Source organism: Puma concolor, chromosome B1 (genome assembly GCF_028749965.1).
Source record: "Puma concolor isolate L17-30 chromosome B1, mPumCon1.1.hap2, whole genome shotgun sequence".
Classification (NCBI taxonomy): Eukaryota; Metazoa; Chordata; class Mammalia; order Carnivora; family Felidae; genus Puma; species Puma concolor.
In genome coordinates this window covers 17084879-17111863 of record NC_141670.1, presented here as the reverse complement: position 1 = coordinate 17111863, position 26985 = coordinate 17084879, and the positions used below count along the sequence as shown (strand labels likewise).

General features: G+C 41.9%; 1 protein-coding gene across 2 annotated transcripts in view; it reads right to left on the bottom strand.

Annotated features, from left to right (window-relative positions):
* The window catches only part of FAM149A (family with sequence similarity 149 member A), a 58379-nt gene that overhangs the window by 19287 nt on the left and 12107 nt on the right, over positions 1-26985 (bottom strand). For both annotated transcript variants that reach the window (XM_086703256.1, XM_086703257.1), the window contains exons 2-3: positions 2664-2774; positions 2269-2407 (exon numbers count right to left, since the gene is read on the bottom strand). In XM_086703256.1, the coding sequence (XP_086559382.1) occupies positions 2269-2407; positions 2664-2774 (250 nt within the window). The remainder of the gene's footprint in view (positions 1-2268; positions 2408-2663; positions 2775-26985) is intronic.

Below are 26985 nucleotides of genomic sequence, written 5' to 3'. Positions count from 1 at the left end.
GGATGATGGAACCTGAAATCGAACCCACAACTCAGCAGCAGGTGCACATTCACTTCGATACACCTGACCCAAGATGGTCAGGTCTGGTTGATTTTCACAGAACGCTGTTCAGTGTTTTCTGTTGTGCTTCTTCCCTTAAACTGATAACAAACTACATTCCCGCTACAGCAGGGGAGCTGAATTCTTTTAAAATGCAAATAGGGTAACAAACTACTAATATTCTCCTCCCGGGAGGGGACTGGGGGACCGAGGCATGGAGAAAGGCTTACTTTCAATTTTCTCTTTTGGCTTTTGTTGCTTATTGCAAATATTACCTATCAAAAAAGTAAGTTAAAAATTTTTTTATTATTATTATTTTAATGTTTATTTCTGAAGGAGAGAGAGAGAGAGAGACAGAGTGTAAGCGGGGAGGGGCAGAGAGAGAGAGATACACACACAGAACCTGAAGGCTCCAAGCTGTCAGCACACAGCCCAACGTGGGGCTTGAACTCACGGAACCGTGAGATCATGATCTGAGCCAAAGTCGGACGCTCGACCGACTGAGCCACGCAGGTGCCCCGGTACGTTAAAGTTTTTAAACAAAGAGCAACTGTAGGGCCTGATGTAATTTCAACTCTTGAAACAGAAGCCCCAAGAATCTCTCTGGATAATTACACGAAAACATGTGCCGAAAGAATCGCGGAACTTGGGACACTATGAAGCAAGGGTCCTCAGCCTTCTTCCCACCTGCAGAGGCACAAGAGTGAGGGCAGGGGCTGTTCATCGCAGGTGCAGGAGTCCCGCCTTGTCTGAAAAGTCCTGAGTGATCGGGAGCTGACTCTTTTCCGTGTCCCTCTCACCGCTGTGAGAGAGGCCCAGCTATTCCCCCGGCCAAGGAAGCGGACCCACGTGTGCCTGTCGAGTGGCCAACTGCTTCGAAAGAAAGCAAAGGAAGCCGGAACGCAAAACAAAAAAAGAGCAGGACCCAGCACTGGAGGCTCTTCCGCAGCCATTGCCCCCATTCCCTATTCTCGGGGTCCTGGAGGGGAGAGAGGGGTGGGAGACCGTGGTGGGCAGAGCCCCCAACAAAAGCCAGAGCTGGAGGCTCACGTTCACACAGCTAAGAATCCCACTCCCGAAGAGAGCCAAAAGAGGGTTAAAGTTACCAGCTTCTGCCAGGATTGGAGGTGAGAGTAAAAGATGTGATTTAGAATACCGGTGGGGGAGGGGGGGTGCCTGGGTAGCTCAGTGGGTTGAGCGTCTGACTTCAGCTCAGGTCATGATCTCACAGTCCGTGAGTTCGAGCCCCACATCAGGCTTTGTGCTGACAGCTCAGAGCCTGGAGCCTGCTTCGGATTCTGTGTCTCCCTCTCTCTGCCCCTCCTCCACTCGTGCTCTGTCTCTGTCTCTGTCTCTCTCTCAAAAATAAGTAGATGTTAAAAATAAAAATTTAGAATTCTGGTGGGAAATTCCCTTATCATCGATGATTCTGTACAGTCTTTACTTCTCCACATTTTTCTAGTATTTAAGTTCCTGATTGTCAAAGCCTGTCCTGAATTTCCAGCCATAGACAGGATACAAGAGATCATTTATAACATGGAGGGGGAGGGTTGGGAAGTGGAAAACAAAACCAAAATTCTCAACAGCTAAGATTCTGGGTTATGAGATTATGAGTGATTTTTATTTTTCCTAATATTTTCTGTATTTTTAAGTTTTTCCATGTGACATGTAAATAGGTTCATATGGATGTATGTGTATCTTTCAAAGTTGGTAAAAAGTTTATTTAAAAGTAAGAAAATGAGGCACCTGGGTGGCTCAGTCAATTGAGCGTCTGACTTTGGCTCAGGTCGTGATCTCACAGTTTGTGGGTTCAAGCCCCACGTCAGGCTCTGTGCTGACAACTTGGAGACTGGAGCCTGCTTTGGATTCTGGGTCTCCTCCTCTCTCTGCCCCTCCCCTGCTCTGTCTCTCTCTCTCAAAATAACTTAAAAAAAAAACAACTCTTGGGGCACCTGGGTGGTTCAGTCGCTTAAGCATCCGACTTCGGCTCAGGTCACGATCTCACGGTTTGTGGGTTCGGGCCCCGCGTCAGGCTCTGTGCTGACAGTTCAGAGCCTGGAGCCTGCTTCGGATTCTGTGTCTCCCTCTCTCTCTCTGCCCCTCCCCTGCTCACGCTCTCTGTCTCTCAAGAATAAATAAACATTAAAAAATTTTTTTTCAAAAGTAAAGAAAGCAATTCTTCATCATAAATTGTAAGCACAGAATTGCACAAAAGATTCTGAAACCTACGTCATCTCTCCAGGAGTAAATGGAGCTCCTCTCCGTTGATAAGCCAGTGGTGGAAGTCTGTGTGCCAGACCCAGACCAAGAGTTGTGGGCACCTGCAGGCGTGGGCCTTCCACTCGATGGCAACGATGATACGGATCCACTGCAGAGACACATGCAGGCAAAGTGGGAAGAGGTTATACGGGAGGTGGTTCTCCTTCTCTGAGCTGCTTTTAAAACTGATTCTAAAACATTCATGCAGTGTAGCATCTCCCGACACTACAAACAAAACTGCTTTTTTGTTTTGTTTTGTTTTTTACTTTTAGAAATGCATGGCCAATCACTGATTCTGCTTCCTGTATTCATTATGGGAACGTTTTGGTTTTGCAATCAGAAGCATTGAACAAGCTAATTCTTACCAGGCATATTTATCAATGGCTTTCTGCACATTTCTTGTAAAATGTGTAGGTAAAGGATCTTCGCTTTTCACAACGGAACTGTGCTTTCCAGATCCTTCTGCCAGTCCTCTTCTGAAAAATAAAATAGGAAAACCATCTCTGATGTAATAATCGAATTTTATTCATTGAGACTTTTAAAACGTCCTTTGGCATAAAGTTGCTTCTTTTTTCTTCCTGCTGCGTCCCCCAAACACACAAAGCGTGCATGCTTACACACGTGCTCACACACACCATATTTCCTCAAGAAACTGAAGGTCTAGGATCTTACCATCTCTATTTTTCTTAGAACAAGGTTGACATTAACCTATATGCCCCTTTATGTAAATGGGGGGGGGGGGAGAAAACACAACTTTTTGTGACTTAGCCAGACCAGTAAACGTTGCCCCCAACTCCGCGCAGACACAGCCTCACTCCAAGGCAAGTGGACCATGACCTAGATTTCACTTCCAACTTGTCCCTTGACTGGGTGCCCTTGTGATTACAAAAGCCAACCAGCCTTTCGGGAAAAACTTGATAGTTCTGTATTAACTCTGAAATGTATTAGATTCTGTTGAATCACTAAACACATGAACGAACAGAAGAAATGATCGAAACCCACAGACAATAGCTCATTTTAGCATGGCACCATTGTCTGCCTAATGTGTGGCGAGTTTTAAAACATTAAAGTTAATGAAAAACAACAACAAAGGAAGAAATCTCTAAACTTTAAATAAGGTACTAAACCTGACTGGTGTAGGAGAGTTAATCATTAAAATGCCCTTTCAATGAACCTCTTAAAACATTTACTTCCCTCTTAGTCACAGCAACTTCCTAACATTTAACAGTAAACAACTTTCATTCTTTTATAGACATAATAGTTTCCCATACAAATACCTCATATTCTATATCAACTGAAGATATGGCAGTGATTTGGGGGGAAAAAGTCAACTTTCAGTCTTTTTAACAGGGATACCACAGTAATACTCATTTAAAAAAAAAGTTTGCTGTGTCATCAATTAAAATGGTGCCTAATTGGGGCGCCTGGGTGGCGCAGTCGGTTAAGCGTCCGACTTCAGCCAGGTCACGATCTCGCGGTCCGTGAGTTCGAGCCCCGCGTCACGCTCTGGGCTGATGGCTCGGAGCCTGGAGCCTGTTTCCGATTCTGTGTCTCCCTCTCTCTCTGCCCCTCCCCCGTTCATGCTCTGTCTCTCTCTGTCCCAAAAATAAATAAAAAAGTTGAAAAAAAAAAAATTTAAAAAAAAAAAAAATGGTGCCTAATTTACAGCATTTATATTACTGAATGTAAATGGAGTTTAAAAAATATCAATACAGATTGGGGCACCCTGGTGGTTCAGTCAGTTAATCGTCCGATTTCAGCTCAGGTCGGTTTGTGAGTTTGAGCCCCGCATAGGACTCTGTGCTGACAGCTTAGAGCCTGGATCCTGCTTCGGATTCTGTGTCTCCCTCTGTCTCTGCAAACCACTCCCCCCTGCTCATGCTGTTTGTCTCTCTCTCTCTCATAAATAAACATTAAAATAATTAAAAATATTAATACAGAGAATAAATTCTGCCCTTAGTTATATAGCTGCAGTACTCTACAACAAAGGGAAATTGAAAAACAAGTTAATTAGTACAAACAGGTTAGTAAGAACCTCTGCCTTCCATACATACATCTTGTATGAGAGAAGAATAGAATCATGTCTTTTTCCCCCTCCTTACTGCTTATGTGTCTTAGGTACAATCAGGCGATTCGGAGAATAAAGGTGCTAAGAGACAAGAATACAGGACAAGCTTTTACGGTAATAAACAGCTTTACCTCTGGCCTTATTCAGTCCTGTTTCAAAACCATCAATTACTTATCAATTTCACGTGACTCCGTAACTCTTTAGAGAAACATAAAAACACTTATGATGGAAAGGAGACAATCAACCAAACGTTACATCAGAGAGAACTGCTTCGAGCATTAAGAAAGAAACGCTAGCCTACGAGTTCATCTGCTTCTTACTGAGAAATAACTGGAAACCTCAGGGTGGTGAATTAAATGAAACGCGCTCCTTCATAATATCTATAAACGAAGAACACAGATCCATTAGAATCCTGCTCTGCCCCTGACAGGCTCTGTGTTCCCAGCAAGTTGCTTCTGTCTCCTGGACCCACCTGCAACACAGTGCAAATACTGTCAACGGTTTCAATACGGTTGTTGTGAGATCTCAGTTAGATCAAGTGTGCGCAGTGCCCACGTCATCAGTGCTGGCTCTATCGGGTGGTTCCTGCTCACTGCTACCACGGCTATCACACGTTCCTCTCTGAAAACACCGAGCTGTTTCTTTGCACCTCCCACAGCATTTTGTATCATACAGATCTCTCCCCATCCCTCAGCTTTTTATTTAGATCATTCTGACACTTTATTGTTTTCGTATCAAACGCATGCCTCTCACACAGAGATGCTCTATGTTTGCTGAAAGAATCAACACGCAAAGATTAAATTAGCGACTCAAACAACGAACATGCTTTACTCTAAAAGTCCATGCTTACTACAAAGGACTACATTGCGACCAGACACAAACATACTCTTCAAACTCAAGACGTTTCTGGAGGATGTGTCATCCTTTGTGAAGAAAGAAAATTCACAGCTCTGGGAATAGCTGATGGCCACAGAAGTGACTTTTACAACGAATTGGTTGCATAAAATGGTTTCTTGTTGGGGCGCCTGGGTGGCGCAGTCGGTTAAGCGTCCGACTTCAGCCAGGTCACGATCTCGCTGTCCGTGAGTTCGAGCCCCGCGTCAGGCTCTGGGCTGATGGCTCAGAGCCTGGAGCCTGTTTCCGATTCTGTGTCTCCCTCTCTCTCTGCTCCTCCCCCGTTCATGCTCTGTCTCTCTCTGTCCCAAAAATAAATAAACGTTGAAAAAAAAAAAAAAATTAAAAAAAAAAAAAAATGGTTTCTTGCTGTCAGCGCTGGAAGACCGAATTCACTAATCGGAGGTATGCCTGTTTTGTTCCCAATGAACAGTACCTTCTTCGTCCAGGAAGTTCACCCTTTTTCAGGGGCCAGGGGAGGAGGGGGTCTTTCCAGTCCAAGAAAAGGCTTTACAAAATGAAAGCACTGATGCTTCTCTTCTCCTAGCACCACATCCTTTCCCCAGACGGCATTCCTACTGACTTCAAAGTGTAGCTGACAGATCTTCAAGATGCGGGGACTAGGTGTGTGCAGCAGGTCGGGGCTGGGGGTAGAGGACTACTATAACATGCCCTCAACCACCATCTAGGTCTACACTAGTTCTCCAATTTTTTTTTTTTCTCTGAGCTTCCTTTCCTTCAAAAGCCTCTGTGTTTCTGTGGAACTTCTTGAACTTCAGAGTTCAGTGTGGTAACAGATATGTTTGACCACAGAGTTCAGAAATTCTGAAGAGGAATTTGAACCTATTAATGCAACGAATACCCAAAGTCACCAAAAAGCTAGGGATGGAGCTGCCCCCTGGACCCAGGCCATCTGACCTGCGTGTGTCTCCGGGGACCCCAAACTACTGACGTGGTTCAGTAAAACCAGAATCGATACAACTTGCCTTTTGTTTTTTCTTTTTATGTCTTGTTTTCAATCTCTGATTTCTCTCCTCTAACCAACCATTATACATAACACTGAACATCTTTAATTCCCTGTAAACTATCAATTCCCTTGCAAACTCTGCAGTCTAAAAAAGGGTACAGGGCACCTGGGTTAAGCATCCGACTTTGGCTCAGGTCATGAGCTCACAGTTCATGAGTTTGAGCCCTGCTCTGGGTGAGCACAAGCCCCACTTCAGGTAAGCCCTGCTTTTCTCTCTCTCTCTGTTCCTTGCTCAGTTGTGCCCTTTCCCTCTCTCTCTCTCGCAAAAATAAAAAAAATAAAAATAAAAAAGTGTACAGGATTTACAGGATGTGTCCTAAAAGTACCTTAAAACTTGAAAATGGTGGAATGTCTATCAAGCTTTATTAAATACACAGACACATAACCGTTTATTACATAATACATAGACACATAACAGTTTTACACAAGTTTCTGTCTATACTGCTTAGATTTTAGAGATGTTAAAAAAAAAACTGCTAATGGGTATATTTAAGGCTGTTCACTTGGAAAGAGGGAGTGGGTTTTAGGGCTGACTGAAGTGCACCCACTGAACTAGATGGGCCTAATCTGTCAGCGCATCAAATTTAAGGCTGAGTCCCAATCTCCATGAGTCACTCTTCCAGTGGACGAGGTAATGACTCTATTACTTAATTTTACTTTTTAAAACTCACCTCTTGATGGCCCACAAATCGCTGCCTCTTTGCCTTAATAGAAATTCAATATTAAACAGTGGTCAGAGCTTTCAAAATTTTGCATGCCTGCTTAAAAGGACGGTCTGAAATGAGCACTGTATTCTGAGTGGGTCGAAATGCAAGATGGTTTTCTGGATGGACTGTCTCTCACGAAGAGGCTCTTGCCCTAAAACACCCAACGCCGCCCCGACTTCATACAAGCACAGCCTGGACGCAACCACAGCTGGCGGGGCCGATGGAGAATCTGTCATCTCAGACGCGACGCATGCTTCTCAGCACAAGAGAGCAACTTCGCCTGGGAAAGCTGGATGATGTCAGCACGAGAGATTTCATGAATGGGTGCAGGGAAATAGACCCGATGGATCCCAGCTTTGCAGCCAGGAAAAAAAAAAGCAGGCACATGGCACGGAGATGTGACACGATCAGAAGTTCATCATCCCACCTCCCTTCCCAGATCAACACTTACCCAATCACAATCAGCCCCAGGCCTCGGCTGGCGTCCCCCGGGCCCGGCCCCGCGCCCCGAGGCCTGGGCGCCTCCGGGCGCTGACATCCCGCGCGGGCCCCCCGCAGGCGGCGGGCGGCCGTGCGCCCCCGCGCCCCCGGGGCCTCGACTCCCCGCCCGCCCAGCCCTGCGCCCCCAGACCGCTAGCCCCGCACACGCAGCCGCTTCGCAGCCGGGAACCGCGAGCCTCGAGCGGCGCGGCCAGGGGCGCTCCCGGCCGGGTCTGCGCGGCCCATGGGCGCGGCTGCTCGCGGGGCGCCCCGCACCGCTTCCCGTCCCGATGCTACGGCCCCGCACGGGCCAGATTCCGGCGCGGCGGGGCGACGCCTCCCGTCCCCTCCGCGCACGCCCTTCCCTCCTCCTCCCCGGCCGCCGCGCCCTTCGCCGAGGGCGGTCTGGGCCAGGCGGCGGGTCTCGGGCGCTCCCGGTTTCCAAGCCTGGCCCGCGCTCCCCGCCCCCACATGCTGCCTCCCTGCCCTACGTCCGCGGCCCGCGTTCCCAGGAGCCTGACCTTGGAAAAGTCCTGCTGCCAGAGGCCCGATTTCATACTCCAGTGACCTGAGCTTGGGCCGCAAGCCACTCGGCCTCTTGGCCCTCGCCTCGCCGCCCTCCCTGCGCCTCCAGTGCGCACGGTCGGGCTCCCTCTCCGCCCCACCCGCGCGTCCGAGGCCTGTCCGGGCGGGGGAAGGGGGGGCAGGAAGGGGGGGGGGGGTCTGTCCGGACAGGTGTTTGCTATACTTAATTCTTTTAAGTGGGAGTTTAATTAACAGAAAGACCGAGAACTTTAATTAACAGGAGAAAGATTTCACCTATCCCCGTCCTCCCATCAAAGGATTCCTAGGTGGGAGGTAGGTGGAAGGGAGGTTAAAAAATAAGGAAGCCTCAGACCTGGTGAATGCAAGATGCTAAACCGATTAACAGGAACTCCAGGCCTAGTTGTGCACCAAAGATTTGTCTCTATTCATGTCCAGTCTCCAGCTTCATTCAAATAGATGCTTTATCTCATCCCACCCAGTAACTTTTCTACAAGCCAGCGAGCATGCCTGTGTTTAGGTTTTTTAATATGCGCTTGTGTCAATCTTGAAGTCATACAATTATACCGGGACCCCTATGTGGGGAGCTAGCAAAATATCCAAGCCACCATATTCATACATTGAGAGAAACAGGAGTGATTTAGCTTAAATAATGTACATTTTCAAAGCAACGTGGGGAAGGGTGGGCACTACACATGGAAAGCCTTTCCCCACTAAGAGATTTTCCATAATTACAATTAAGAGGGTGGATGCTGGTGGACTTTGCAGCCTGCCCTGTATATCCACCCACCCTCCTTTGATCTGAGGCCTTCTGAGTCTGAACGGGGACAAAGAAGCCCACCGATTCCTCCTGCTTTTACAGAGGTACACCTTGCTTCTTCCGTGTATTAGTGAAAAGCTCCAGTTTATTTATTTTTAATCTGACTTTTAATGAACAACCCTAAGATGATAAGAAACCTCTGCCAACAGCAAAACAAACCACTTCTTGAACGAAGTATACGAGAATGCTGACCACATGTACCACCACAAAAATCGGTTTTGAAGTGATAAATGGTTACAAATCCTAAAATTAATGGGGTTTTAAATCCTGATATGTACATACGTGTATATATGTGGGGTGTGTGTGTGTGTGTGTGTGTCTATCAGGAAAACTGATGGTGTCTGAAGTAAACACACACCTGCTAACACTAGTGATATGTAAAGGGAGGCATGACAGGGAAACAAAAGAAAGAAGAATATTATGATCCAAAGATCGGCCATCTTGTTTACTTTTTTAACACCCATGCTTGGTAGATACCATTATGCAATTTCACTGATGAAAATACCAAAGGCAGAAAAACCAGAAGCAAAATGTTCCAGGTCACTCCATGAGGCCGTGGTGTGTGTGTGTGTGTGTGTGTGTGTGTGTGTGTGTGTCCCAGCTATCGATTATTGCACAACAAACCACCCCAAATTTAGTGGATTAACACGGGAGTCATTCTGTTCTGCTCACAAACCACAGAATTCACAAATTTGGGCAAGACTTGCCTGGGTGATTATTCTGCTTTGGGTGGCATTGTGGCTCACTGGCATTTTTCAGCTGGTATACCATTATTCATCAGTATTCAGCGGGCCTCTGGACTGGTCTGGAGAGTCCAAGAAAGCTTCACCCGCATGGCACTTTGGGGTGGGGGAATGGCTGGAAGGCTGGGCACAGCTGGGCCCTTCTCTCACTGCAGTCTCAAGACCTCCCCGGGGAACCTCTCCAGCGGGGCAATCAGAATTCCCACATGGCAGCTCGGGGCTCTGAGACACCAAGGCTGAAGCTGTCAGCTCTGTCAAAGGCCGGCTTGGAACGGGCATAGCGTCACTCCCATTGTACTCCATTGTCAAAGTGGTCACAGATTCAAAGCGTTGGGAAAGAGAACCCATCCCTCTATGGGAAGCGCGTCAAAGAATCTGCACTTTTACTCTGCCACTATCCACTTCCGTCCAGATGTTATTTACACGCCTCCCTGACATGCACAACATACTCAAGCCTCTCAAAATTCCCTAAATCTGATCATTTCAGTCATATTCAAGTGAGGAGGAGGAGGCTCCTCGGGGGCATTTCCTCTGCATCTGAAGACCTGTGAACTAAGAGACAAGCGAGCGCCCTCTGCCCCACGAACAATGGGGAGATGGAGATTGGAGAACCACAGCGGACACTCGTGTTGCAAAGGAGGGGCAGTGGGAGACACAGCAGCCTCTGGCCCACGGCTATCTGAATCCAAGCAGGCTCATGTTTCCAGATCCTTGATCGGGACCGCTTCTGCTCCCTGGCTCCCTCCCGGCTCTTCGCTCTGCCTTCTGGGCTTCTGGTTCCACCCTCTGAGTTGTCCTCATGAGGAAGAAATGGCCCAGGGCAGCCTGCTTCCTTCCAGAGAAGCTTCACGGGGGAGGAACCAAAGTCAGAGTTGCTTCGAGTCCAAGCTGATAGTGCTTCTAACACTCCACCAATATAATTCTCTTATATAAATTCTGTCCTGTCCTTTCAATTTCATTCAAGTTCCCTCCACTAGCCATAAGCCACTCTGACCCTTCTTTCTGGGACAGGTCATTGGGGCACCTTTGAGGCTGCTATGGGACAATGCTCTTAAGCCCCTAAATCTTCCCGAGGCTTTAGTTAGCCGAACCTGTGGTTCCCTCTCTACCACCGCCCGGGAGCTGATCTGTGCATGGAGGTCATTTCTTAATTCTGTTCAGAGACTCTGATGTTGAAACAACCCACTCTTCAAACCCTACAAGTCCTGACTCTCACATTTCATACGAATTCTGCTCAATAACTGAACAGCTCCTTCTTTAGTTCATCTCTCTCTTCTCTCAAATTTCCAAATCCAAAGCACTACTGATTTAGAGACAGAAGTCCTAAAATCTTCCCTCTGGACTGGTCTAGAGAGCAGTATGCCCCAGCAGAAATATAATGGAAGCGACACACATAATTTTAAATTTTCTAGTATCTGCATTAATAAAGTTAAAAGGAACAGTTGAAATTGTTTTTAATAATATATTTTATTTAATCCACTATATCTAAAATCAACTATATCTCAACATGTAATCAATATAAAAATTATTGAGATATCTTAAATCCTTTTTTTTTCCGGTGCTGTCTTTGAAATCCAATGTATACTTCCCACTTAGCGCACATCTCAGAACTAGTAATGTTTCAAGTGCTCATTTACTACATCTGGCTTGTGGCTTCTGTACTGGACAGTGGTCTAGACTATAAAATCCTTTGACTTTTGTTGTTGTTGTTGTTTTGAGAGAGAGAGAGAGAGAGAGCGAGCAGGGGGAGGTCAGAGGGCAAGGGAGAATCCCAAGCCGGCTCACGCTCAGTGCAGAGCCCGATAGGGAGCCCTCTGTGGAGACTGAGCAGGGCTCGATCCCACAACCTTATGGTCAGGACCTGAGGACAAATCAAGAGTCACACGTTCAACTGACTGAGCCACCCAGGCGCTCCTAAAATCCCTTGACTTTTATTTGTAATATGGCTTAAACATTTTAAGACTTCATCATTCTTAGCCAAGCCTAAAGTTGTGCGTTATTTATATCTACAAGATATATATACATATGCATACGTATGTATATGTATATATATGTACATATGTATGTATAAGAGAATATGTATATATTCTCTTATAAATAGAATATGTATATATTCTCTTATAAAAATGGACGTTTCTGAAGTATTAGTCATAAACTTCATCAATATGCAGTTAAACGCTTAACTGCATTATCACAACCAAAGCTACTGATCCTGTCAGTTTATTCTTAAAGGCACATTGAAATTTCTATAAGCAGACAAAAATTCATTTCAAATAAAAAGGATTAAAAATGTTCTACATTTGAATATGATTTATAAAAGAAAGACATTTTCCTCAATGTCATTTGTACTTAGAGCATATCATTTTTCATCCTTCACTGGTTACTTAAACTGGATTTGGGAACCAAAAGTAAATACCTATTTCCGCATTCTTGATGGAGTGTTTTACATTCTAAGGGGGGAGGGGGCTTGAGGTCAATAATCACAGTAATTAAATAGAAGACCTCAATTCCTAAAATAAGGATATTAGGATCTGCCTTAACCTACTTTGGAGAATTCATTTGGATGAAATGAAATTGTGCATGTGAACATCCTCTGAAAAATCTATTAGAAATGTAAAGATCTATCACTAGTCACAAGCAACATTTCAGTTGTCAAAAACCGACCTGATTTCAAATACTGGCTCTGCCTTGCTCTAGCCAGGCAATCCCGAATTGGTAATAATTCCCTGAGCATAAATTGTCAAAAGCAAATCTAATATTATTCTCTTCCTTGTAGAGTCCTATGAAATAGAGGTGATTTTTAAAAAGTGCACGTAGATGCCTAATACATTGTAACTTACATTACTCTGCCTTTCAGCTCTTGAAACATTGAGTTAATTACACTGAGAGTTTAAAAAGAAAATTGAGGGGCGCCTGGGTGGCTCAGTTGGTTAAGCATCTGACTTCGGCTCAGGTCATGATCTCACGGCTGGTGAGTTTGAGCCCCGCGTCAGGCTCTGGGCTGACAGCTCAGAGCCTGGAGCTTGCTTCAGATTCTGGGTCTCCCTCTCTCTCTGCCCCTCCCCACTCATGTTCTGTTTCTCTCTTTCTCTCAAAAATAAATATTAAAAAGAATGTTTAATTAAAAAAGAAAAAGAAGATTGAGTAGAGAGCTCACTTGTGTCCATATTATTCTTATGCAGTTATAATATGCAAATGTTGCATATAGCCTTTTATATTTATCCAGTACAGGCAGTCTTTCCTTTGCACCAGTATCACGTAAACTGAAACTGTATGCATCAAAACCATGTCCTTGCTTTGCAAATGTACACACACACACACACACACACACACACACGTATTTTCTATCTCCACCATGGAGCTGTTCACCAGTGAGCACACCCACCCAGCACCTAGATCTTGGTTTCTAGTACAATCCTCCAATAGGAGGAACTAAGTTTCTGTGGAGAAATATATGATTCCAGGGCTGGGGCAGGGAAAATATAAGATCCTGGAGCATGTGCAGTGCCAGAAAATAAGGACGTACTCAAAAAACTACAAAAGAGTGGGGGCATGTCAGGGGCCAGCCTGAAAGAGCCCTGAATGGCGAAAGCTGAAACAATTTGAGTACCAAAATAAATAATGTGGTATTGAGTTACAATCCAAGGAACAAAATAAATATCTATGAGTACATAGTGATATAAATAAATGAATGAATAAATAAATAAAGGGGGGGGGAGTGGTGAATCTCCTACAGAAAAATTATAAATGAATCAGGTCACTGCTTTTCCTTTCAGGAAACAGAGCTTAGTATCTCCGACCCTCAACCTTGAGTGTGGGCTTGATTCCAAAGAGTACAGTATGAAAGGGAGGCGGGTAACTTTACAGGGGAAAAACCTGACCAGCACTCTGTCAGCCAGGTGATCAAGGTCAGTATCATTAGCGATGAGTCACGATGGAAGCAGACACCCTTTTTTTAAAATTTTTTTTTTCAACGTTTATTTATTTTTGGGATAGAGAGAGACAGAGCATGAACGGGGGAGGGGCAGAGAGAGAGGGAGACACAGAATCGGAAACAGGCTCCAGGCTCTGAGCCATCAGCCCAGAGCCTGACGCGGGGCTCGAACTCACAGACCGCGAGATCGTGACCTGGCTGAAGTCGGACGCTTAACTGACTGCGCCACCCAGGCGCCCCAACAGACACCCTTAACAAGATATGAGGAGAATGCCGCTTCATCTCTGTGGTCTTCCTCCCCGAAACCCATAATCACAGTCTAATCATAGGACAAATTCTAACTGAGAGACACTCTACCAAATATGTGACCTGTGCTTTTCAAATTGTCAACGTCATCAAAACAAGGCAAGTCTGAGAAACTGTCTCAAACCAGAGAATACTAAGGAGTCGTGATGGTTAAATGCAATATGGCATCCTGGATAGGACCTTGGAACAGAAGAAGGACAGTGGGGAAAACCTGGTTGTAACAGCTAATCTTAAATCAGTGGACTCTGAATAAAGCAGATTACCCTCCATAATGTGGGTGGGCCTCATCCAATCAGTTGCAGCCCTTAATTGAACAAAGACTGACTTCTCCCAAGCAGGAAGGAATGCTGCAAACAGACTGCCTTTGGACTCAAACTGTAACTCTTCCCTGGGTCTCCAGCCTGCCCACCTACCCCGCAGAGATTAGATTTACCAAGACTCCATTATCATGTGGGCCAATTCCTTAATGTAAATCTCTCTCTCTCTAGCTCTTTATCTGTCTATCCACAAATATATACCTTCTTATATAAATCTACAAATATAGATGCAGGTGTAGACATATAGAGATACATCCTAATGATTCAGTTTCTCTGGGGAACCCTGGCTGAATACACTGGTGACGGAATGAAGATGGAATGAAATGTGAAATTTTCGTTAATAATATTACATCAATGCCAGTTCGTTATCTGTGACAAATGTACCATCTCATATAAGATGTTAATAATAGGGAGCAACTTTTCTGTACATTTAAAACTGTTCTACAGTAAAGTCAATTTAAAAATGCCTTCATTAAACTCTTCGCCGCATTTAAATATATTGTCCAAGTTTGGGGCGCCTGGGTGGCGCAGTCGGTTAAGCGTCCGACTTCAGCCAGGTCACGATCTCGCGGTCTGTGAGTTCGAGCCCCGCGTCAGGCTCTGGGGCTGATGGCTCAGAGCCTGGAGCCTGTTTCCGATTCTGTGTCTCCCTCTCTCTGCCCCTCCCCCGTTCATGCTCTGTCTCTCTCTGTCCCAAAAATAAATAAACGTTGAAAAAAAAAAAAATTTAAATATATTGTCCAAGTTAATAACACCTTCCTAGAAGACCAATAAAACAATATCATATTTTATTACTATAATGTGAAGAATATAATAATTTTATAATGCTCTAGGTAAACTGTGAAGTCCACAGCTTATATGAAATTATAGAAAAATGTAGAATTAATATATTATTTAACAGGAAAACAAAAAAAAAATTTACTAGGTGGGAAAATTTATAAGGACATTATTTAAAAAAATTTTTTTTTTTCAACGTTTATTTATTTTTGGGACAGAGAGAGACAGAGCATGAACGGGGGAGGGGCAGAGAGAGAGGGAGACACAGAATCGGAAACAGGCTCCAGGCTCTGAGCCATCAGCCCAGAGCCTGACGCGGGGCTCGAACTCACAGACCCCGAGATCGTGACCTGGCTGAAGTCGGACGCTTAACCGACTGCGCCACCCAGGCGCCCCAGGACATTATTTTTAAAGAATTATAACGGGGCACCTGGGTGGCTCAGTCGGTTAAGCGGCCGACTTCGGCTCGGGTCATGATCTCACGGTCCGTGAGTTCAAGCCCCGCGTCGGGCTCTGTGCTGACAGCTCGGAGCCTGGAGCCTGTTTCAGATTCTGTGTCTCCCTCTTTCTGCCCCTCCCCCGTTCATGCTCTGTCTCTCTCGGTCTCAAAAATAAATAAATGTTAAAAAAAATTAAAAAAAAAATAAATAAAAAAATAAAGAATTATAACAAAATACAGGAAGTTATATCTGATTTTATGATGACAGATACTAATAAATAATAACAGAAATGTGCTTTATATAATTCTTTTCTAAGAGCAGTCTATGTAAATCAAACTACAAGTGCATTGATTGACTCATTTTGCAGTCCAATGTTTGCATGCAATCCCGCCAGAGAGCCACTAGATGTCAATCTTTCCCATCTGTTAAAACTGAAAAACGTGCCCAGGTGGATTTTATATATACATATATAAATATATATATATATTTATATACATATATTTATATATTATATACATATAAATATATATATTTATATACATATATTTATATAAATATATGTATATATATTTTTTGCAAGACTTAGGATTTAGTGAATTTTCTTTCCAGATGTGGAATCCTGTTTAGATCAGAAATCACTATTGCAGTGAACAATATCCAGTATGCACAGCTGACAGAAAGTGGCAAGATACTAACATCCCCTGTGGCTGGAATGCTAACCCTCTGGCAGGCAAACAGGCTCAGGGACCTTACTTCTGAACCTAACAACCACCCTGATGCTCGCTGCTTTTCAGTACAGAAAAGAGAATCGAGGGTGAGCAACGTAAGTAAATTCCTGAGGGTAAGCAGTTTTATCCAGATCGGTCCAGTCTGAGTTTAAAAGTTTGCCCTTTCTAAGATTCATCTCTGATCTAACTTGCAGATCTCTGTTGAAGTCCCTTCTCTGATAAAGATGTTCTATGGACATCATTTGTGGATACACCGAATACGTTCTATAATAATATTCACTGACGTTTCTCGAATACTAACCACGTTCCAGTCGCTGCTTTAATGGACTTGATACAAGTGAGTTTAATGTTTAAGTTTCACAATAATTCTTTGAAAGGGGGATAGTATTAGTATCATTATGCAGAGTAGTAAACTGAGGCACAGAGAAGTCGATGACATGACAGAGCCAACATTCTGACTTCAGCTACTGGAGATAAAGCTTATTCAACACCATGCTCAGTCTTTTATGCAGGGCAGACACCTCAGAAGCCCTCTACAACATATCCGGAGAAGTTCGAGCTCACTAGATTTAACAAAGAATACAGAAAAGTTTTTACATGTAGAAGAATGTTGTATCTGAAAAGGGTAACGGAGGAAAATTATTAGACTTTTAATATGAAGGGTGTAAAAAACTTAGAAAGCCCTAAGTAATCTATGAGGTTAACAGCTTATATAAAATTACAGACAGATACAGAATTTGTATTTTATTTAAAAAAAAAACCCACCTAAATTGGGAATTTAGAAATCCAATGATTTCTAAATTAGTGCTAAAAATTATTAAGGACAATAATTATTAGGTAAGACCATATGAAATTGCCAATAGTATACTGTTTTGAACCAGAAAAACAGAAATTTTATGTGTCAACCCAATACACTGGATGAATGGATTCAATAACATTTTTTTTTTTTTAAGTAGGCTTCATGCATGGAGCCCAACGTGGGGCTTGAACTCATGACCCTGAAACCAAGATCTGGGCTGAGATCAAGGTCTCAACAGACTGAGACACCCAGGTGCCCCAATAACATTCTTTAATATCCAGTATTTTTTCTTACTTTTAAGCATTAACTTTACCATGCTATTATAGTAGAAAGTGAAAGAAAAAAAACAATTTGAAAATGTTTTTATGAATACTTTTATAAAGAATTCATCAGACTTTCAAAGTAAAAACAACCACGTAAGCATATTCTAGGAAGAGTTGAATTTCCCCCACTACAGCATCAATATAGTCAAATTTACCCCCCAAAAGTGTATTTTCATGTTTAATCTCACCTATTCTTTTCTTAGTAGAGCAGAAAGTAAAGACTTGGTAATAACTGCTAGATCACTACTTATAAGGTTTCATTTGATGTTTCATTTGATGTCATCGAAATCTTAAGATACAGTTGATCCTCGTTATTTGCGGATCCCATATTTGTGAATTCGCCTACTTGCTAAAATTTATTTATAATTCCAAAATCAACACTTCGGGTGCTTTCATGCATATTCATGGACACGTGTAGCGGGGCAAAAAGCTTGAGTTGCCTGAATTGCGTGTTCTCCCCCGAGGTGGATCAAGACAGCACTCTGCCTTCTTAGTTTTGCTCTAACACTATAAACAAGTGCCCTTTTTGTAGTCTGTTTAGTGCCATGATGGTTTGCATTCTTGTGTTTTTAGTTGGTGATTTTGCTGTCGAACTTTGTGGTGCTTAGATGGAAATTATAGCATTGAAGGCATATATTAGAAAAGAAGACCTAAAATCAATCATCTAACTTTCCACCTTAGGAAACTGGAAAAGGAAGAGCAAATGAAATCCAACGTAAGCAGAAGAGAAGAAATAATAAAATTAGAGCAGAAATTTAAAAAAAAATTGAAAACAAGAAATTAAATAGAGAAAATCAATGAAACCAAAAGACGGTTCTTTGTAAAGCGTAAGAAAAACCAATAAGTCTCTAGCCAAAAAGAGAGAGATTGAGAGGGGGCACAAATTACTGAAATCAGAAACGAGGGGTGCTTGGCTGGCTCAGTCGGTGGAGCATGCAACTCTTGATCTCAGGGTTGTGAGTTTGAGCCCTGTGTTGGGTGTAGAGAATAATTAAAAATAAAAGCTTAAAAAAAAAAGAAATGAAAGAGGGAACATCACTACAAATCCCATGGACATTGAAAGTATAATAAAGGAATACTCTGAATAACTCAGTGAGCACAAATTTGATAAACTAGATGAAACGGACCAATTCCTTGAAAGACATAATCTGCCCAAAACTCACACAAAAAGAAATAGACAATCTGAATAGGCCACCTAAATGTATTAAAGAAATTAAATCAATAATTAATAAAACAGAAAGCACCAGGCCCAAGTGGGTTCACCGGTGAATTCTATCAAACATTTAAGGAAGAAATTGTACCAATTCTCCTAATCTCTTTCAGAGGATAAAAACAGAGGGAATACTTCCTAACTCATTCTATGTGGCCAGCATCACTATAATACCAAAACCAGACAGAGACATTTGTAAGAAAACTACAGATATACATCTCCCATGAAGATAAATGCAAAAAATCCTCAACAAAATATTAGTAAATTGAATCCAACAATTATAAAGAGAGTTACACAGCATCACCAAATAGGATTTATCCTGGGTATGTAAGGCTGACTTAACACTACCTAATCAATTAATGTAATCAATCATATCAAGAGGCTAAAGAAAAATTACATGATTATATCAACAGATGCATAAAATGCCTTTGAACATCCATTCATGCAAAAACAAAAAAATAAAACCTCTCAGTAAAGTAGGAATAAAGGGGAATTTTAAAACTTGATAAAGAGGGGCGCCTGGGTGGCGCAGTCGGTTAAGCGTCCAACTTCAGCCAGGTCATGATCTCGCGGTCCGTGAGTTCGAGCCCCGCGTCAGGCTCTGGGCTGATGGCTCAGAGCCTGGAGCCTGTTTCCGATTCTGTGTCTCCCTCTCTCTCTGCCCCTCCCCCATTCATGCTCTATCTCTCTCTGTCCCAAAAATAAATAAAAACGTTGAAAAAAAAATTTAAAAAAATAAATAAATAAAACTTGATAAAGAGCATCTACAAAAAGTCTACGGCTAACATCTTAATGATGAGAAACTAGACGCTTTCCCACTAAGGTCAGGATTATGTCAGGATGTCCTCTCTCACCACTCACTTTTCAACATTATACTGGAAGTCTTACCAAATTCAATAAGACACAAAAATGAAAGAAAAGGTATACTGATTTGAAAGAAAGAAAATTACCTTTGTTCACAGATGACCTAATTGTCTATGTAGAAAATCCAAAGAATCAACCAAAAAACTCCTGGAACTAATAAGTGATTATAGCAAAGTTGTAGGATTCAAGATTATATAAAAAAAAGCGAATTGCTTTCCTTATATAGGCAATAAACAAGTCGAATTTAAAAATAACAATACAATACTATTTACATTTGCCCACCCCCAAATTAATTATTTAGATACATATCTAACAAAATGTGTACAGAATCTATATAAGGAAAACTACAAAACTCTGATGAAAGAAATCAAGGCAAAACTAAATAAATGGAGAGATAATCCATGTTCATGGATAGGAAGACTCAATATTGTCCGGTATCCGTTCTTTCCAAACTGATCTATAGATTTAATGCGATCTCAATCAAAATCTCAGCAAACTATTTTGTGGCTATCAACAAACAGATATCTAGAACTGATTCTAAAGTTTATATGGAGAGACAGAAGACTCAGAATTACCAACACAATATTGAAGGAGAGGAACTAAGTTGGAGAAATGACTCTACCTGACTTTAAGACCTACTATAAAGCTACCATAATCAAGGCTGGTATTGGTAGAAAAGTACACAATAGACCAATGGAACAGAATAGAAAGCCCTGGAGATATATGTATGTAAATATATTCAGCTGATCTTGGACAAAGGAGTGAATGCAATACAATGGAACAGAGAAAATCTCTTCAACAAATGGTGTTAAAACAACTGGATATCCACATGTAAAAAAACAAACCTAGATACAGATGTAACATCCTCTCCAAAAATTATCTTGAAATGGATCATAAACCTAAATGTAAAATTTAAACTATAAAACTTCTAGAAGATAACATAGGAGAAAATCTTGATGACCTAGATCATCAAGACAATGACTTTTTATTTATTTATTTTTAATTTTTTTAGCCTTTTAATTTTATTATTTACTTTTGAGGGAGAGAGACAGAATGTGAGCAGGGGAGGGGCAAAGAGAGAGGAAGACACAGAATCTGAAGCAGGCTCCAGGCTCTGAGTTGTCAGCACAGAGCCCAACGTGGGGCTCACAGACCACAAGATCGTGATCTGAGCCGAAGTTGGACGCTTAACTGACTGAGCCACCCAGGCGTCCCAAGACAATGACTTTTTAGATACAACCCCAAAGGCATGCCCCATGAAAGAAAGAATTGACAAGTGAGCCTTCATTAAAATAAAATAAAAAAATTCTACTACGCGAAGGATAATGTCATGAGAATGAAAAGATAAGCCTGGGAAACAAGACGGGGAGAAAATATTTGTAAAAGGCACGTTTGCTAAAGAACTGTTATCCAAAATATACAAAGAACTCTTAAAGACCAACAGTAAGAAAACAAACAACCCGGTTTAAAAATAAGCCAAAGACCTTTAACGGACACCCCACCGAAGAAGATGGATCGACAGCAAACAAACAAATGAAAAGATACTCCGCACCATATGCAGCAGAGAAGTGCAAATTAAAACAACAATGAGATGCCACTATACCCCTGTTACAAGGGCCAAAATGCAGAACGCTGACAACACCAGATGATGGGAAGGTGGTAGGGCAAGGAGAACTCTCCCATTGCTGGTGGGAATGCAAAATGGTACATCCATTTTATTTTATTTTATTTTATTTTTTTAATTTTTTTTTCAACGTTTATTTATTTTTGGGACAGAGAGAGAGACAGAGCATGAACGGGGGAGGGGCAGAGAGAGAGGGAGACACAGAATCGGAAACAGGCTCCAGGCTCTGAGCCATCAGCTCAGAGCCCGACGCGGGGCTCGAGCTCACGGACCGCGAGATTGTGACCTGAGCTGAAGTCGGACGCTTAACCGACTGCGCCACCCAGGCGCCCTGGTACATCCATTTTAGAAGACAGTTTGGTGGTTTCTTACCAAATTAAATGTACCCTTACACTACAACCCCGCAATCACACTTCTTGGTATTTACCCAAAAGAGTAAACGCTTATGTCTACACAAAACTTGCACGTAGATGTTTATAGCAGCTTTATTTATACTTGCCCAAACTAGGAAGCAACCAAGATATCCTTCGGTAGGTGAGTGGATAAACTGTGGTATATCCAGACAGTGAAATCTTATTCAGCTCTAAAAGGAAATGAGCTATCAAGCCATGAAAATACAGAGAGGAAACTTAAGTATGTGTTACTAAGTGGAAGAAGGCAATCTGAAAGGGTTACGTACTGTCTGATTCCAACTAGAAGACATTCTGAAAATGGCAAAATACGGAGAGAGTAAAAAGATCAGTGTGTGCCAAGGGAAAGGGAGGGATGAATAGGGCACAGAGAATTCTTTAGGGCAGTGAAAATACTGTGTGAGACCGCAGGTAGATACATATCATACATTTGTCCAAATGCATACGATGTATAAGGCCAAGGCTGAACCCTAATGTAAACCATGATTTTGGGATGCTAATGATCTGTCGATGTAGGTTTCTCATTTTTTTGAAATGTTTATTTATTTATTTTTGAGAGAGAGAGAGAGAGAGAGAGAGCACAAGCAGGGATGAGGCAGAGAGAGAGGGAGACAGAGAATCCAAAGCACACTCCAGGCTCCCAGTTATCAGCACAGAGCCCGATGAGGGGCTTGAACTTACGAAGCATGAGATCATGACCTGAGCCGAAGTCTGAAGCTTAACTGACTGAACCACCCAGGCACCCCTGTTGGTTTATCATTTATAACAAATATCTGACTCTTGTGGGAGATGTTGATAATAGGGAAAGTAATGCCTTTGTTGGACAGGGGGGTACAATCTTTATGAAATATCTTTGTGAAAAATCTTTTCCTTTCACTCACAACCTTTTGTTGTGAACCTCACACTGCTCAAAAATTAAAGTCTTTAAAAAATGTCAGCCTAAAATTTGCAAAATTAAAAAAAACCCATAATTTCTCACATTTTTATCTCTGAGGTGAGGATGTCTATCACCAATAGTATCTTACAATAGTGGCCAGGAGAGCATCAATAGGGAAGTACTTGTCATAAACCATAAAAAAGATTAGCTTCCCGCTCATACTCATTAGGATGACTATTATCCAAAAAGCAGAACATAACCTGTGTTGGTGAGGATGTGGAGGAACTGGAACCTCTGCATTGTTCTTTTTTTTAAGATTAAAAAAATGTTTATTTATTTATATTGAGAGAGAGAGCACAGGCACACATGCACGCATGCATGAGTGGGGGAGGGGTAGAGAGAGAGGGAGAGAGAGAATCCCAAGCAAGATCTGCACCATCAGCGTGGGAGCCCTACGCGGGGCTCAATCACAAACTGTGAGATCATGACCTGAACCAAAACCAAGAGTCCGATGCTTAACCGGCGGAGCCACCCAGGTGCCCTGGAACCGTTGCATTGCTGGTCGGAATGTGAAATGGTGCAGCTACTATGGAAAACAGTCTGGCGGTTCCTTACAAAATTAAACACAGAATTACCATATGAGGCGGCAATTCCACTCCTCAGTAAGTACTCCCAAAGGACTGAAAGCAGGGACTTGAGCAGGTATTTGTGCACCATTGTTCATAAAGGCATTATTTGCTCTAGCCAAAAGAAGGAAACAGCCCACATATTCATCAGCATGTGAACAGATAAAGAGAGTGTGGTCTATACTTACAATTAAACATGATTCATCCTTAAAAAAGAGTGAGATCTTGATACATGTTACAACATGGATGCACCTTAAAGACATGCTAAGTGAAATAAGCCAGACACAAGAGGACAAATATTATACGACTTCACTTACATGAGATTTCAATGGCATTTCATTTCAGAGACAGAAAGTACCATGGTGGTTGCCACAGGCTGAGGGGAACAGAGGAGTGGGGAGCTATTGTTTCATAGGTACAGAGTTTCTATTTGGGATGATGAGGAAGTTATGGAGAGGAATGATTGTGAACGCATTTAATGCCATTGAATTATCCATTTAAAAATGGTTAAAATGATACATCTTATGTTATATACGTCTTAGCACATTTAAAAAGAAAGCTCACCTTCCAATGGGCAGAATCAGTATTAGTGACTTGGAAAGGAATCTTTCCATACATAAATCTTTTCCACAACATAAAAGCACTTATCTAAACTTTAACAACCAAAGCCCTAGGAGGATATGGGAGTGGGGTCGAATCGGATTCACGTTCCTTAAGTAGGGTCAAGTATAGGCTGGCTCTATGTTACTAACTGCAAAGCCAGCTTAAGAGCCCAGCACCAATATCTTTTAATACTTTACTGGATTCATAGTAAAAATACTGTTTCATCTATGTTTTAATGGCATAGAAATCATTGTGTGGAAAAACCAAGGCCTTGACAATGATGAGTAGAAAATGAATTCAGAAGAGTCATCTTTGAATGTTAAGAACTTCTAGGAATTTATTTAGCCTGTATTTTCCTTCTTATACTGGGACAAAAGCAATTTATCACTTAAAAAAAATCTGTCTGGTTAAATCTCAAAGAAGTACTACAATAAGAATAAAATTATAATTCTAATTAATAGGAAAGCATTGTATCATAGTTTAATCGGCAACATTTTTCTTTTTAGTGGAATATAAAATAATAATGTGTCTAACAATCAATAACATTATAAATTATTTATTTTTTTTTCAACGTTTATTTATTTTTGGGACAGAGAGAGACAGAGCATGAACGGGGGAGAGGCAGAGAGAGAGGGAGACACAGAATCGGAAACAGGCTCCAGGCTCTGAGCCATCAGCCCAGAGCCTGACGCGGGGCTCGAACCTACGGACCGCGAGATCGTGACCTGGCTAAAGTCGGACACTTAACCGACTGCGCCACCCAGGCTCCCCAATAACATTATAAATTAAATGAAGTTCAGTAATTCCTGATTTTGAAACAGGGTTTTTATCTACATTCAACGGCTTAATTTGCTGAAATGGGCAATAGGCCTGTAAAGATTTGCCCTTCGTTAAAAAGCAGCATGAACTGGAAGATGATATTGTACCAGGGTAAGCTGTCAAATAATTCTCTGCTGTGGAAGTACAAAGTTTATCTGTGTTTCTAATTCTTAATTTCAAACTATTTAGGTTTTTGTCTTCCAACCTTTAGCAGAGATGATAAAGCAAAACAGAAGCTAAACTCAACTCATAAAGTCCAAAGGGCCTCCTGTCCAATGATTAATTGTAGTTACAGAGCCAGCTGGCCTGACAAAGCTCTCTTGGGGTGGTTAAAACCTTCCAGTTAGTGGCCTCTTTTGATGAACTTAAGTTCTCAATTTTATTGATTTTTTGGAAGCTCTTAATTTTAATTTAGTATAACTTACCAATCTTTTCTTTCTGGTTAGCACTTTTTTGGCCCTATTTAAGAGATCTTTGCCTACCGTAAGACATAAAGATCATGTCCTATGTTTTCTTCTAGAAGCTTCATTGTGTTTTCTTTCACATTGAGACCTACAATTCACTTAAAACTGATTTTTTCGCATGAGTTTCGCACAGGTGATCAAGTTTCTTTTGCTTCTTTAAGGATGAACAACTGATTTTGCACCGTTTATTGAAAAGATGGTCTTTTCACCAACATTCATAAACTTAGAAGACTGAATCTGGAATCTGGGTTCTCTATTATGTTCCACTGGCCTATTTGTCTGTCTTTGCATCAGTAATACACTTTATGTATTAATGTGGCTTTATAATAAATTTGGTGTCCTTTAGAGTAATTATTGCTGGGGCACCTTGGTGGCTCAGTCGGTTAAGCATCTGACCAGCTTAGGTCATGATCTCATGGTCCGTGAGTTCAAGCTCCGCGTCGGGCTCTGGGCTGACAGCTTGGAGCCTGGAGCCTGCTTCAGATTCTGTGTCTCCCTCTCTCTCTGCCCCTCCCCACTTGCACTCTGTCTCTTTCAAAAAAAAAAAAAAAAAAAAACTTTAAAAAAGTTTTTAGAACAATTATTGTATATTATTATAAATATTGTTGTATAGTAATTACTGTTATTTTTTCTGTATATTTTCTATCAATTTCTGTGAAAGGTACGTTAAAATTTTTCCTTATGATTTTGGATTTGCTTATTTCTTCTTTTAGTCAATTGCTGCTATAACTATAGATAGGTTTTTGTTTTTGCAAACTCAAAATTTAGGCTCCCCCTTTTTTTTTTTGCTGTAAAATTCACTCTTCACTATCTACAAGGTTATTTCTGAGTTGTAAAAATGATCTCTTCCCCATGAGCAATAATTCTTGTATTCTTCATTCAGTTCTCCATTCAGTTTTGCCCGCCACAATCAGAGAGAGCATGAGAACACTTTCTTCTTGCTCTGGTAGGGAGAACTTAGCAGCAGATACTGTAGGTCTGTCAAAAATAGACACATCTTCATATATTTTTGAAATTATGTTATTGGTGCCTGTACATTTAGGATTTTCACATCTTCTGACAAAGTGGCCCTTTTCTATTTATAAAACGGCCCTTGTTACCTCCGCTAATGCTTCTTGTGTGTTTTTTTAAAGTTTGTATCTATTTAAGAGAGACAGACATAACATGAGTGGGGGAGGGGCATAGAGAGAGAGGAGAGAGAATCCCAAGCAGGTTCCATGCTGTCAGGGCATTTTCTTTTCTTTTCTTTTTTTAGAAAAGTTTTCATAATGCTTCTTGTTTTAAACGTTACTTCGTCTCATATTATAAAAGCTACACCAGCTTTCTTTTGATTACAGTTTACATGTACCAACATTCCATCCACACATTTATCTCCGGTATTTCTGTATTCTAATATTTAAACTTGCTTCTTTGATCAACTAGAATACAAAGTTGTTGCTTACAGCTAAATTCAGATGGGATTAAATTTGCGTCTTGTGGCAGACTGGGGGGCCTGGCAATCTCAAATCACTAATCCAGTCAGTAATTAAGAAGATTTAAACCTGGGTTTCAGTCCTTGTGGGGCTGGTCTCTTTCCAGTTCAGCTGAACTCCTGAGGGGTTTGTATTTATTGCCCAGCTTTCCTCCTTGCACTCAGGTTAGTGTGCCATTGCTGGAAGTTGAGTTAAGGGAATTTTTGTAGCAAAATCTTGTACAGTGTGTGCCACAAATCACCATTCATGTCCCAGGAGAGTCCTCAGTAAAATGTACGTTGTCCCCTAATGCTTTACTGAGGAAGAATTTACAAATGCTTTATGGTGAAAACTGGAGTGCATCCTGCTTCATGGTCAACTTGAGGCAAAACCAAAGGTTTCCAGCAGGGACCCGTATATGGATTAGAAGTACATTTAGAGTACACACACACACACACACGATGCTAAATCAAAGTATCGGTATTAAACAAATGAGCCGCTGAGAGCATTAAATAACAAACATAAACATGTGCATCATAATATAGACCTTGAATTCACAAAAATTCAACACAGGCATATTTCCATTAAGGCATATCTCCAGGAAGCCCAGCTCAAGCCTTGGCTATAATCAACACAGATTTTCCTTCTTATAATGAGGACAATGTATTGTGTGCTAAGGTGCTTCACAGAAAGTTCTATTGTTGGTTTTTGTTTTGTTTTGTTTTAGAACATTTAGCTGAATGGCTCTTCAAGACAGAAAACTACCGAGTCCTCCTGCTGGACACAATTCTTTCTTATCCATCCACGTATCATCCAAAATCAGGGTCCTTAAC